At 27.7% G+C, this 15,066-nt stretch overlaps 1 protein-coding gene across 2 annotated transcripts; it reads right to left on the bottom strand.

The window, feature by feature from the left end:
• Nucleotides 1-1,733: 1,733 nt before the first annotated feature.
• Nucleotides 1,734-8,069, bottom strand: LOC145006994 (agamous-like MADS-box protein AGL8 homolog). Of its 2 annotated transcripts, none has more exons than XM_078966018.1 (8): nucleotides 7,715-8,069; nucleotides 3,926-4,010; nucleotides 3,781-3,845; nucleotides 3,609-3,708; nucleotides 3,485-3,526; nucleotides 3,338-3,379; nucleotides 3,129-3,223; nucleotides 1,734-2,004 (listed from the first exon to the last, which is right to left on the bottom strand). In XM_078966018.1, exons 1-8 carry the CDS (start codon nucleotides 7,897-7,899, stop codon nucleotides 1,902-1,904), a joined length of 717 nt encoding a protein of 238 aa, XP_078822144.1. In that variant the 5' UTR covers nucleotides 7,900-8,069; the 3' UTR covers nucleotides 1,734-1,901. The 2 variants fall into 2 exon arrangements, with proteins under 2 accessions (XP_078822144.1, XP_078822187.1); XM_078966061.1 differs by having other exon boundaries at nucleotides 3,926-4,004.
• Between the last annotated feature and the right edge of the window lie 6,997 nt (nucleotides 8,070-15,066).

The raw sequence follows: 15,066 nt of genomic DNA, 5'->3' as shown, positions 1-15,066 counted from the left end.
TATGCCACTTAACAAAACAAAATCCAAGTTTTTTTTTAAAGATTAGTTAGAGGTTGAAATCAAAGATGAAAACCCATATAAAGTAAGTGTTGTTCGTGAATCCTGTTTAAAACAAAACAATTAAGCATTTAAAAAAATCTCTAAAGTTTATTTTGCTCATATATGGTCTATAAAGTACTTGCTTAACATTGACCATCTTTGTGATATTTATGAAAGCTTGTTAGTTTTGAAAGGAACAAAAATATTTATTTTCCTTCCAAATCCTATTGACAAGAAAAAATATCATTCCAACTTTTTGGTGCATGTCAACTTTTTATCTTTGAAAAAGCTAGGTAACTTTTGTTTTATCTATGTCATTGGAGATTACTCACCAAATGTTCGGGTGTATCGTATCATAGAAACTTCTAAGTATTCTACAAAATTCTAGAACTTTAAAGTAGAAGTGGAGAATCTTGCTATGCCAAAAATCAACAATCTGTGGAGCGATCATAGTCCGTAGAGGTAGATATTATTCAAAATAATTTTGAGAAATATTACAAAGACAGTGACATTTGGCATGAAATGACAATCCGTTATATACCACATCAAAACTTTATATCTAAAAGAAAAAATAGAAATAAAAACTACGAAGATGGAAAATTTTCTTTTAAAGAAGATGTTGCAATATTTTACATATCAAAGTTTGATTTGATACAAAGTCTAGTTAATTCCATCATCTAAAAGTATTTTAGAGTTTTGTGTGATCATATATTCCAAATGGAATGAAAGGCAAGTTGGATGATAACATATATGTATTTTCATTGACTATTGATGATGACAACAAGGTAATTCTCACACCATGTTTTGGTATTGAATGATTTGATTTAAATAACCCAAAGCTATGGGTTTTTATTAATTAGAATTGATAATAACTTTTTTTTATGGTTTGCTGTTTGTTTTTATGTACGTTTCCTACGTACGATTCCGATCATATATACTACGTTTTTTATTATTTGAACTTTCCTTTGTTAATTCACAAAATATATAAATTTACTTATATTTTTTATATATACGTGTTGGTATACAATCGAGTTTATTTATGTTTCCACATAAATTTTGTATATGTTTACGTGAATTTTTTTTCTTTTGGTCCAACTTTAGGCCTTGCGTTTTGGTTGTTGTCATTTTTTAATCTTTGTTTTTATTGCATGATCATTTATGCAAATTCTCCTCTATATAATGGTCTTCGGATTATTGAAAAACCAATCAAGATACAAAATAGTCCTTAGACTCTTCTCACATTTTAATAAATCATTCAACTCTTATTTCGTTTAAACTTTTAGTGTTTTGAAAGTTATGATATGATATACTAATTTAATTAATTCTCATTCCTAATAAAAAAAAAAAAAAAACAAAAAAAACAAAACAAAAACATGTAACAATCTCCAACAAAATGCAGACTTAAATATTAGTATAAGCTAAATACTACTAGATCTTAAAATAAGATTTCTTTTGCTCTCTTTTTTTATTTAAAATCATACATACATTCCATTTTTTACTTATAGCTTCACAGATCACACTTACTCGGATATGTATACACAAAGTAAAAGATCCAAATCATCGATGAGAAAAGAAAAAAAAATGTCTATTGTTTTAGGCAATCAAATATCTAAATTTTTTAGTTTTGTCCTTACAAAAAGAAACTTAGGTTTTCAATTCATTTTATTTGAAAGTAACCTTTAATATATGTTCATAGGGTACTATAATTTAATATATATTGGTCATGCTATTCACCATAATATTTACACTTCCATCCCTCCTCTCGAATAGCTAAAGTTATATATGTTTTACATATCCATAAACCATTTAATTTTTAAGAGGACACATGGAAAATAGGTGTCTTATTTTCACATAGGAAACCTTTACTGGTTTATATATTGAAGCATCCATGGAGGCAATACTATTGAAGGTTGACCTTCTTTTGGAATTGCTTCTACCGGTCCATCAATTTCTCCCTCACACGTCCTACATATAGAAAACGATATATATATATATATATATATATATATATATATATATATATATATATATATATATATATATATATATATATATATATATATATATATATATATATATATATATATATATATATATATGTTTAGGTTCTATTAAAAACAAAAACCCTAATAATCATAAAAATGCATAAAAAATACTTAAATATCACAATTTTTTTTTGTTTTGGCTTTATATTCTTTAAAACCGCACATTTTTATATAAATTCACTAAAAAATTTTTGAAAAAAAACCAAAAAAATAAATAATAAATCGATTTTTTAATTTTTTGTTTCTTGTGAATTTATAAAAAAAAATGATGTGATTTTTAAGAATATAAAGTAAAAAAAAAAAAGATTTATGATCTCTAAATAATTTTTTTATACATTTTTTTTTATTTTTAAACCCTTATATATATATATATATATATATATATATATATATATATATATATATATATATATATATATATATATATATATATATCATGGTTGTGAAAATCGCGATACTGATCGTAGGATCGTACGATCCTAGGTATGAAAAACGATCCGGATAAAATGATCGTATTTTGGGTAGGATCGCAGATAAGAACGTAAGATCATAGGTATGATCGTAGGATCGATATCCGATCCGATCCTACCTTCCCTTGATTTTTTTTTTTCAAATGAATTTTTTTTTAATATTTTATGTTTTTTATCCTTTACCAATTTACCATTTTGTATTATGTTATAACGAATATTTTGATGTTTTTATAGCTTTTGAATGAAAAATTGAATATTTGAAATATTTTTCGTGATTAAAAATTATAAATTAAAATCACATTTTATTTTGTGGGATCTTAGGATCCGGATACCGATCTTACAATCACGATCTTGTAAACCCAAAAACAATCTTAGATAGGATCCTGATCTTGACAACGTTGATATATATATATATATATATATATATATATATATATATATATATATATATATATATATATATATATATATATATATATATATATATATATATACACACACTCACACACATAGTATAGATGCAAATAATGATGTAGATAATATAAGAAAGGATCAAGAGGATCAAGAGGCTTACCTAATGAAAGTGCTAAAATGAATTGAAGGCATGTTGTCATCCTTTTGTTGCTCTACGGGAGGTTGTTGTGATTGTTCTTTTTCTACTTCTATGATCTGAAAGTGTTTACTTTTCATTACTTTATATGGTATGCTAGACATTTTAAGAACAGTTAAACGCCTCGTATTTTAATTAAAATTTGCAAAAAAAGAAAAGAAAAAAAAAATTACCTTCTTTGACAACGTGTTGTTTTGATTCTGCAATGCCTTTTCCTGTGTATTTACAATCAAATTTTATGAATTGCTTCACTACAAGTAATAAAAAGTAAGGAATTTTTATGCTTCAGGGTGACACTTGTTTTTTATTTACTTACATACCTTCTTCTGTAGTGTAGAAATTGTCTCAACCATGAGCTGGTTCTGTGCATAATAGAATTTTGGTTTAAAACATTATACAAAAACATATTTTATTATTATGATTCTTAAAGCAAAATATGTATACCTTTCTCAACCTAATATGTTTAATAGATGCATCAATTTGGTGCTCCAAGTTTTGAAGCTCTTTGTGACTCAAGGAATCAAGATCTTCTCCCATAATATGACTATGAAAAGCAGATTAACATACATTATTTACCATCATAGCTATAATGAAAAAGTGATTTAATATATTTTACCTCTGGGTTTTCTGTAAAAGTTCAATTCTGGATTTGAGCTTCGCATGTTCCATAGTCCATTTACCCTATAATTTTTTAGGGTTTTATAAGGTTAATTTTGTAAGTATCATGAAGTTTATATAAAATTAATAGATGTAAAACATACAATTGACTCTTGATCGGTTGTAGTATTGTTCCTTTCTTCATATGAGTGTCTTTCGTACTTCTCAAGGATGCTTTCCATCCTGTTGCTAGTAGTAGTGTAAAAAATTAATATACTAGAAACTAAATACAAATAATCCATATATTATTATAAAATTATAGTAAAAAGGAAGATAAAATGGTGATTTTGTAATCTTCCTTATCAATTACCATCTAATCTACAACCCTCCACCGATTTATCTCCATTACTCTCTTGTCTCCATGGATTCTTTATTTAAAATGCCAATTTTATTTCTCATTTTATTGAAAACATTTAGGTTTTGAATACATTAAATATTAAAGGAATGAGTTTTTGTAGATGCTAGTTTCTCAAATGTCCATCCTTAACCACTTACTAATTTGTGAGTTTTGGTGTAATATTTAGGATTCTTAGTTTGTGATTTGGGATTGTGGACTTGTTATGGATTATAGTTTCCTCTCATCTCTTACATTTAGTTGATTAGGCCTACTAATCATGTTTCATTATATGTGTTATTATAGTAAGGTGATTAGAACCATAAGTGAGATCTTAAGTTTAAACTTTGATATTACATTTCTTACATGGGATATTATGATTTTTTTATATATGGTTACTGGTTAGTCATGACACCAAGTTGTGAGGTAACATGTGCATGGTTTTTACCCTATTTACTAATCATGTTTCATTGTTTAGTTCTATATTATGTTGTCCCTAAAATAAATTAACTTGCACAAACTTTGGAGAAGTTTCTACTTAGCTTCATTTAGAGTTTAAGTTCATGTAACCTAATAAAAAGAGTCTTGAAAATGAAGATTCATGAAAAAAGAAATTTTGTAAGTAGTAAATGAATGTGGAAGATTAAGCTTTATGTTTCATACATATTTGTTTCTGCATGTAGAATGGATTGATGAGGAGATCAATTCAAAAAATGAAATTTATTGTGCATTTCAACGTATTTAGAAGATTATACTAAATAGAATATCAAAAATCAACTTTTCTTTTCTTGGATACCGAAGAATGAGAAACAATTGAAAAGGCACATATCAAAGTTGAAAATGAGAAATACTTATCACAAATTCAAAAGTAACGTTTAACAATATCATGGAAGAATATTCAGTACATACGTTTTATATACACCAAGGAGTATAATCATATGAAAACGTTTGGGGAAAAACATTATGAGACATGTCAGAAAACATGTATGCCAGTTAGAGATGAAAAGGGAAACAGGGTTTGGTTGCAAATTAATTTACCAGGAAACAAGAAAGAGTTTTTATTTGATTCGGTTATTTTGTTTTCGTATAATTGGTGTTGTAAAGAAAATCGTAAGGTTAGAAGAAATTGAAATGACTGAATGCTTAATCCCCTCGTAAACTAGTTGTTTTGTTGGATCGCTACCTTTTTGCTAGCGTTTTGTTTTTTTATATATATTTTCGGCCGTTTAGAAAAAGAAAAAAATATCAAGGAGTTTGAAAGCTTGCATAAAATATAGACACAATTCATTTCTGATTATTGTTCACAAGTATTGTAAATAGTTAGAGGTTAGAGGTTAAAGTCAAAGATGAAAAACCCTATAAGGTAAGTGTTGTTCGTGAATGCAATTTAAAACAAAACAAGTAAGCGTTTAAAAAAAATGTCTACAGTTTATTTTGATCATATATGGTCTAAAAAATATTTGTTTCACATTGACGGTGTTAGTGATATATATGAAAGCTTTGAAACTTTTGAAAGGAACAAATAATTTTACTTTCCTTCCAAATCCTATTGGCAAGAAAAAAAATATCATTCCAACTTTTTAGTGCACGTCAATTTTTTATCTTTGAAAAAGCTAGGTAACTTTTGTTTTATCTCTCATTGGATATTACTCACCAAATTTTTGGGTGTATCTTATCATAGAAACTTCTAAGTATTCTACAAAATTCTAGAACTTCAAGGTAGAAGTGGAGAATTTTATTATGCCAAAAAGCAACACTCCATGGAGTGATCGTATTCCGTAGAGGTAGATATTATTCAAAAGAATTTTGAGAAATATTACAAGGATAGTGATATTTGGCATGAAATGACAATCGGTTATACACCTCATCAAAACTTTACATTTGAAAGAACAAACAGAAAAAATATGAAGATGGAAATTTTTTTTCTTCTAAAGAAGATGTTGCAATATTTTACATGTTGAAGTTTGATATGATACAAAGCCTAGTTAATTCCATGATCTAAAAGTATTTGACAGTTTTGTGTGATCATATATTCCAAATGGAATGAAGGCAAGTTGGATGATAACATAAATGTATTTTCATTGACTAGTAATGATGACAAAGAGGTAATTATCATACCATGTTTTGGTATTGAATGAGCTGTGATCTAAATAACCCAAAGCTCTGGGTGTTTATTTATTAGAAAAGATGGTAATTCGTTCTTCGTTCTAATCACCAAGGGGATGTAAAAGCTTGTTTGATTAGAACTATATGAACTTTAATGGTGACACTCTCCCCATGTACTTAGTTCATTGGAACCAATACCTATTTTTGTACTTTTACATCAAGAGTTTAGTGTTAAACACAAAATTTTCCATTCCATTGACCCTATACAGAATAGAAGTCTACGCTTTTTTTCCTGAAATTGTTCTAGAGTCTGTACTCTCTAATTAACATTATGTTCTGCTGTTAGTACTATCTCTGATTATCTTCATCTTAGAGTGAAGTTGCATAAATTGTTTTTTTTATACTTCCTATACAAGTAAAATTCATTTTCATGCATTTAATTAGTGTTATTGCTATGTAGAGAAAAAAATTATTTTATTAAATATACATTAATTAGTTACGTTGAAATTAATAATAATTTTTACCTATTAAACAAATTATCAGGTTTACAGTGAAGATATATCCGACATCAGAAAAGCAAGACCCGAGGTTTTTTCCTCTGATTGCTTCGATTAAATAAATAAAAAGTTTTCAATAAAAAAAGGAATAGAGAGAAAAGAAGAATGATGGTATGACTTGACCTAGTATATGTGTTTTCGTTATTTCATTGGTTCCTTTTCTTTATTCATTGTCGTTCTCATCACATAAACCCTAAATTTCCATCTCAAATCTTGACGACTATGAAAAACATGAAAAGTGAAATAAATAACGCAAGTATTTTTGTACTTATGGATCTAACCTAAACTCAAAACATTTAAACTTTTAGTTACATGTTGCAGGAGGAGAAGTATATAAAAAGTATTTTGCATGAATCTGCTAAGTTTCCATATTTAGAAAAGGTTTTGTGTTTGCGCAGAGTCAAGTCATAAAATACAAGCATCAAAATATTATATATGATATTGGTAAAATTGTGCTTGATCTATATGATCTGAACTAAAACCACCACAGATCTGAAAGTCCAGAGACGATTACGCGAAATTAGAATCATGCTGAAAGAAAATAGAGATTTGACTTCGCCAGACTGCAAATTTCGGATGATTTCTAAAATTTTAAGTTAAATCTCATGTCAACAACTACAAATATGCAAAGTTTTTGTCAATTTGTGCAATTAATTCATCAGATGCTGCGATAATCAAAACTGAAAGTGAACGAGCAAACTACATATGTCAGTAACAACAAAAATCTAAAACGTTATTAAAGGTGTAGAAATCAAATACCAAAATTTAGGGGGAAATACTAACGAGTTATCGGAGAAGAAGAAGTAGTAGAAAAAGGAGAAGAGGAAGAAGATGTGAGAGAGAGAGAGAGAGAGAGAGCGAGAGAGAGAGAGAGAGAGAGAGAGAGAGAGACGTACGATGCATCGGAAGCAAACTCGCAGAGCTTTCCTTTGGTGGAGAAGATGATGAGGCCGACATCGGCATCACAGAGGACGGAGATTTCATGAGCTTTCTTCAACAATCCTGATCTCCGTTTCGAGAAAGTGACCTGGCGGTTGATCTTATTCTCGATCCTCTTCAACGTCACTCTTCCCCTCCCCATGTTAGTTTCAGATTTTTGATTTCTCTACACACACACACACTGTAATCGGGAAGTAGATGTAGAAGATGGTGTGGTTTGTTGTATATCTTGGGGAGGAAAAGCAACAATTCTCTCTCAGGTAAAGATATTTTTGAAGATCCTTTCTGTCCTATACTTTTTTGTATCTGAATTGCAAGCTTATTATTGGCAATTCTCATAAATTTCCATTTAAATCGAATAAAAGGTACGATTGTGTGTTTATATCTAAGGTAATATGTTTTTTGTAATGAATAACTAAATATTCAAATTATTATTATTAATTGATAATAAAACAAAATGAACTTTTTTAGCCAAAAATAATTATATTAACTTTTAATGAACAAATAAATAAATTTTGACTAAAAATATACTAAACAAAATGCATTTGTTTCAAATAACAAAAATGAAAGAACTTGTTTTGGAAAAGGACATCACTTATTTCTATTTTTGTACAGTCTAAACCTTACCTCATGTACTTTTATATATTTTAATAATTATTATAAGATAACAACGAAAATAATAATGTTTGGAAATTATTATTATTTTATCCATATCGGGTAGAGGTTTACGTTAAATAAAATCAGGTTAAATTTTAGAATATCTTAAAGTGTGTAGGTTAAGATAGATGTACTTCTCAAGGTTTTAAAAACGGTTTAAACCGGTCGGTCGAACCGGTTGGAATGGGAACCAGAGAAAGAACGGCTCAACTATTATCAATTTTATGTCGATTTTCAAATCAGATTAAACCAACCGATTTGTTAAAAAACATGGTTAAATCGGTCAAAATAAACCAGTTGAACCGATTAAACCGAATAAAAATACATGAAAAAAAAAACATTTGCATAATAAACTTTGATGATTTTTTTTTTCAAATCTGTTTAGTTTCCTCAAAATAAAAATATATGGTAATGTTTTAAAGTTTTTTGATATGTTTGTATTCTTTTAAAATTATATTTTGCTTTGGTATTATTGTTTATTTTCTTTTTATGTATATGAATTGATGTAAAACACTAAAACTTATGTTTATATTTTATTTTAATGTATTTTGATTGATTTGCAACTTATTTTTATGTATATTTTTAATGTTTGAACTTAGTAACGTTAATTTCATTATTTATATATGCATGAAAATTAAAAAAATTATAGAAACCGGTTGATCAGGCGGTCAAACAGGTTCAACCGCAAACCAATTCAACTAAAAACCCGGTTTTTAAAACGTTGATATTTCTTGTTTTGTGGTTGAAACGATGGACGAATGTAAATGAATAAAAAAATAAAATAAAAATAAAAATAAATAAAAAACCGATGTAATGACAATGTGACACGTATGTTCAGATTGATGGAAAAAAACAAACTCGTTCCAATGATGATATCTAAGATATTGTATCATTAAAGTCGTCAAAGTGGTGCACTGATATTAGGTTTGTTTATATTGTACTAGTAAAAGTTACTAGCTTCTTTTGCAAAATATTTCGGGAATATGACTTATCAAGGTAATTAATTTTTCGGTATGTTCACATCTGGGTAACTATCTTTTTTTTTGTATATATATAGATAACAAATTTTTTGGAAGTGTTCACATATGACCATTATGACCTGCTATAGCAGGTTAAATCCTTGATGTGAACTCTTTCAACAAGTTTGTTACCTAGATGTCTACAAAAAAAATAATTACCCAAATATGAACAAAATGAAAATTAAAAATTAAATTACATGAATGGTCCCTGTGGTTTGGGGGAATTTATGGTTTTTATCCCTAATTTATTTTTTTAACTTAAATGGTCCCTACTATTTATTTTTGTTGCGCATTTGGTCCCCGTCTTACCTAAAAATACTATTGTGCCCTTATTAATTTATTTTTTTAATTAATTTTCTTATCTATGTGTTTATTTTATACATATTTAAAAAAATTAATAAACCACACATATTTGTATCTCATCGGATGATCTCTACTGTTTATTTTGAATTAATTTTTTTTTTAACTTGGATGATCCTTACTGTTTATTTTTGTTACGTGTTTGGTCTTTGTCTTATCTAAAAATACTATTTTTCCCTTATTAATTTTAAATTAATTTTCTTATTTATGTATTTATTTTTTATAAAAAAAATTAATATACCCCAAATATGTATCTTATCACCGTAAACCTGAAACCACATTTGAGAAATTTAATTTGAGTCTTACCATTCACTATCTCATCTCTGATCCTCCCCATCTTCTATTTCTTTTCCATCTTTAGTAACATCAACATCTTCACCGTCCTTTTTTTTTTGGTACTTCAACTCTGGAGAACCAACACCATAACCTACTGTCTCTTCATATTTAGTGGGTTGTAGTGTTGTTTCGACGGAGTTGAAGGACCGAAAAAAGAAGTGATGATGAAGACGTCGATATCACTAAAGATGAAAAATAAATAGAAGTTGAGAATGATGAAAGATGGGATGGTGAGGAGATACAGATATGTGAGGTCTACTAATTTTTCTTAAACATATAAAGCATAAGTACACAAATAAGAAAATTAATTAAAAAAATTAATAAGGGCACAATAGTCTTTTTAGGTAAGACAGGGACCAAGTTCGTAACAAAATTAAATAGTAGGGACCATCCGAGTTAAAAAATTAAATTAATTAAAAAATAGATAGTATAGATCATCCGATGAGATACAAATATGTGTGGTATATTAATTTTTATAAATATGTAAAAAAATAAACATAGATAAGAAAATTAATTAAAAAAATAAATTAATAAGGACACAATAGTATTTTTAGGTAATATGAAGACCAAACGCGTAACAAAAATAAACAATATGAACCATTTAAGTTTAAAAAAATAACTTAGAGATCAAAACCACAAATTCCCCCAAACTACAGGGACCATTCATGTAATTTAATTTTTACGTTTCGTTTTGTTCACATTTGGGTAACTATTTTTTTGTATACATCTAGGTAACAAACTTGTTGAAAGCGTTCACATTTAGGATTTAACCTGCTATAGTAGGTCATAATGGTCATATGTGAACACTCCCAAAAAGTTTGTTACCTACATATGTACAAAAAAAAAATAGTTACCCAGATGTGAACATACCGAAAAGTTAATTACCTTGATAAGTCATATTCCCAAATATTTCTTGCGGTTCCAACAATAATAATTATTTATATATTTAAAATGTAATCAACCATTTTTATTAATATGTATATACGGTGTTACATTTTTACTTTTTGATTTACTTTTTATAAAGGAGCTGATCCGTATATAACAATTGGTGCTTTAAAATGCTGTATTGTACAACTATATAATGCATGAATTGTTGTGTATAGCAAAAAACTATTGTGTACGAATCACTTTCCTTTTATAAATATGGATTATTTGTCATTTGTCAAATTAAATATAATTTATTAAGACCATATGAAATGACTCTAATAAATCATTTATTATATACACAACATATATTCAAAAATACATTTGATGTGTAATAGAAGGGAAGGTGTAAGGTTGAAAACCTCAAATGTCCAAAAAAAAAAAAAAAAAAAATCATTTATGTCTTTGATTTATTCTGAAGTAACGACCCTGAAGGCTTGATACATGTCGACCAGCTGAGTGAACTATTTTACATGTTTACATAGTTCTTGGATGAAATTTTATCTAATTAATAGTTAAGTTTTGTATCATCTAATTCTAATGTTATGAAATTAAAGTAAATTTTGTATTAATTAGATAAATAATAAATAAGCAAAACGGACTAAAGCTTAGTGGTATTCTCATCTGAAACAAGTGTGTGAGTTAGAATGTATGTAGTCAATTAGTCATGCTTAAAGTGGTAACAAATGGGACGGATTCCATTCCCGTAGTATATGTTGTATGCTTAAAGTGGTAAACATCATTCTTAAGTTACATCTCGTTTCTTCAAAAAAGTTAAAAAAAAAAACATTTTATTATATGACGTTAAAAACTATATGTGCATGTAGAAATTAAATAGTCAGACAGTGATAAAACTTATTGTTAATCACTTTGAAAAATGGTCGATTACTTATTGTAGTATGTGGACTGACACATTAATTTAGAGATGGGCCAATATTTCTAAATTTTGATGTTGTATAGAATAAATATAAAAAGAGTCCAAAAAATAGAATCAATCATATTTTAAATATATACAGATTGTAAGTTTCATTTGTGATAGTACAATCAATAATTCAATGCATAAAATACAATTTTAATCCTTTAATTTTGTATAATCCATCATTTATATTCATTTTATTTTGTAAAGCACAACTATAATCTCTCAATTTTCTATAATTCGTCAACTTTTATCTCCTCGACCTTCAACTTTATAAAATATCAATTTTACCCTTAGGTTTTTTAAATTTTCGTGTTTATCACCGTCCCCGTAGTACATCAATACGTAAAGTACAATTTTAATTTTTCAACTTTGTATAATCCGTTAAATTTCAACTTTATACAATATCGTAGTTACCCTTTTATTTTTAATACTTTAGTGTTTATATCTTGCGCCCTTAGTATATATTAGTATATAATATGATTTTTACTCTTCTATTTTGAAAAATATTTTTTCCATCATTCTATTTTTTGTAAATGTCATTTTTACCGCTTCTGTTTTCTAAATTTTCATGTTTATCTCCATAATATATATAATATGATTTTCTTTAATAATATTCATCCTTCAACTTAAAAAAATTATCTTATATGTATGAGACAATTAAAGAAAATGTGATATACTATATTAATTTAATCGATTTTCACTTCTAATACACCACAAAAACACGAAAAAATTTACAGCAAAACGCAGACTCAATTACCAATGATATCTATATTTAGCACACAACATAATAATTTTGTTCAATTAACGTTCAAATTGTATGTTTGACTATTTGTAGATGCACATAATATTTGTAAAAAGTTTGATAAACATATTGTAATTTATTTGTTTATGAAATAAGACATAATAATAAAAATAATGGCGTTAATGAAAGAGTTTGATAAACATTAATAGAAAATGTTTTTAAAATATCATTAACAATATATTAAAAAAACAGTAAAAATAGAATAATTAGAAATATATATATATATATATATATATATATATATATATATATATATATATATATATATATATATATGTATGTATGTATGTATGTATTAGGTAAATAAAATTTTAAAACAACACCTACTTGGTTAAAAACTTTGTTACATGGCTATATTTTCAAAAACATTTTTTTTCAAATAACTTTACAAGATGTTTAAAGTTCCAAAATCTTTACCTCCTATGCATTCCAAATGGTTCTTAACCACCAAAAATTACCATGGTAATCCAAAAAAATAGGAACTATGATTCTTAGACACCAAGACTTACCAAGTCTACAAAAGATTTTAGGTCATATTTCTTAGCCATCGAGGCTTACCAATACTCAGATAAAGGTTTCTGTCATGGTTCTTAGTCATCAAGGCTTACCGAGACCCTAATAAACATGGTTTTTTGCCATTTAGCCAACGATGTTTACCATGACTATAATGATTCATACCGATCATGGTCCTTAGTCACCAAGGCTTACCACAACCTACCATTTATGTCTTATCCATGTGTTTCACAAAATTCTAGCAAGAACGTATAATTTGATTACCAATATCGAGGAAGAAACATTGTTATTCAATTTTTTTTGAAAGAGCCATTGTTATTCAAGTTAATAACGTTGTTGGATGCTTGTATTTATTTTTAATTCGGACAATCTTCTTTATTTACATGCTTTAAGAACATGCCAAACATAAACTTTAGCCTCCTCCTTAGCTTAAAAGGTACTGATTTCGACAATATTTTTCATTCTTTTATAGTTGAATTCCCTTTTAATACATAACCAACACAATAATTCAAGGACATTGATCCAAGTCCAAATTATCAATATTTGGTCACATTACCAAAAGTAGCTACCATCAAATGAATAAACAATGAAGATAAAAGTTTATACATTTAATTTCCGGTCATAGCTTTATATACACCTCCATCCATTAGTAATATTAATTTACTCATAATAACTTCTAATTATTTTTTATTCGACCAATTCTTGAAAGTAACATGCAATACCATTATCGAATGGCATCCAACTATCCAAGAGCACAAATGGATTAATCAAATTAGAGAGGGTTTGTAAAAATACCATAATATTGTCACATAGAGTTCAAGATCAGTAAAATGAATTTTTCCCAAAAATTAGGGTTAGGGTTACATTACAAAATAATACAACATGAATGTCACACCCCAAAACCAAGAACGGCGGAAACGTTCTGGGGCGTAGGACGTCATGTAAAGTATCACAACACAGTAAATGTAAATAAACAAACAGCATCATCCATTGCATTAAATATATATAATTTTAATACAAGCATGTTCTTTACAGTTTTAGACACCAAAAATATAATGCGAATCAAAATAATATGATGAGTCTTGAAATGCGCTCCATCTTCTCAAAAGTTGGCATCGGTACCTGTCTACTGATGACCTGAGAATACAAGTTATTTTGAAAGAGTTTGTCAGCATTAAGCTGGTGAGTTCATAAGTATTTTAGTGTCGATGTTCGTTTTCAAAACGTTTGAACCTGTGGTAAGTATAAGTTGTAAACTGTATGTAATTGTTTGTAAAAGTTTGAATCTCTCAGAAAAACCTATATTTTCTATTAAAGTAGCCTTCTACCAAGGCTTAATTGTTTTGTATGCTCGTTTTATTGTAAAAGTGTGTAATTTCCCAAGTGTAACTATTATTTAACAAAATATAGTTGGTGCATTTAAGTTTAAGTGAGGTTATCACTAAAATGTAATGAGTAAATCATTGTAGTACTGTAGTTTTGTTTTATAGGAACTACTGCTGTACTAACTACCTTAAACCGGATTTATATTAAGGTATAATGTGATAATTGCACCATACTATCGACTGATAACAACGACATAAAGAACGGTCGTAATAACGGAATGACGTTTGGCACCCACAGACCTGCAGGTCCGGCTGTAGCTAGCAGCAAGGTGTAGGATAGTCAATCCAGTATAGATCTATACGCAAACTCAATGCTCTCCCTCCTAGAGAATTCTGGCTACAACTCGGGCCATGACATTTAAGGCATACTCCGATACAGTGGATCATAATTGTT

This window comes from Lactuca saligna, chromosome 1 (genome assembly GCF_052625555.1).
Source record: "Lactuca saligna cultivar CGN05327 chromosome 1, ASM5262555v1, whole genome shotgun sequence".
NCBI lineage: Eukaryota > Viridiplantae > Streptophyta > Magnoliopsida > Asterales > Asteraceae > Lactuca > Lactuca saligna.
This window is presented reverse-complemented; position numbering and strand designations above follow the sequence as displayed.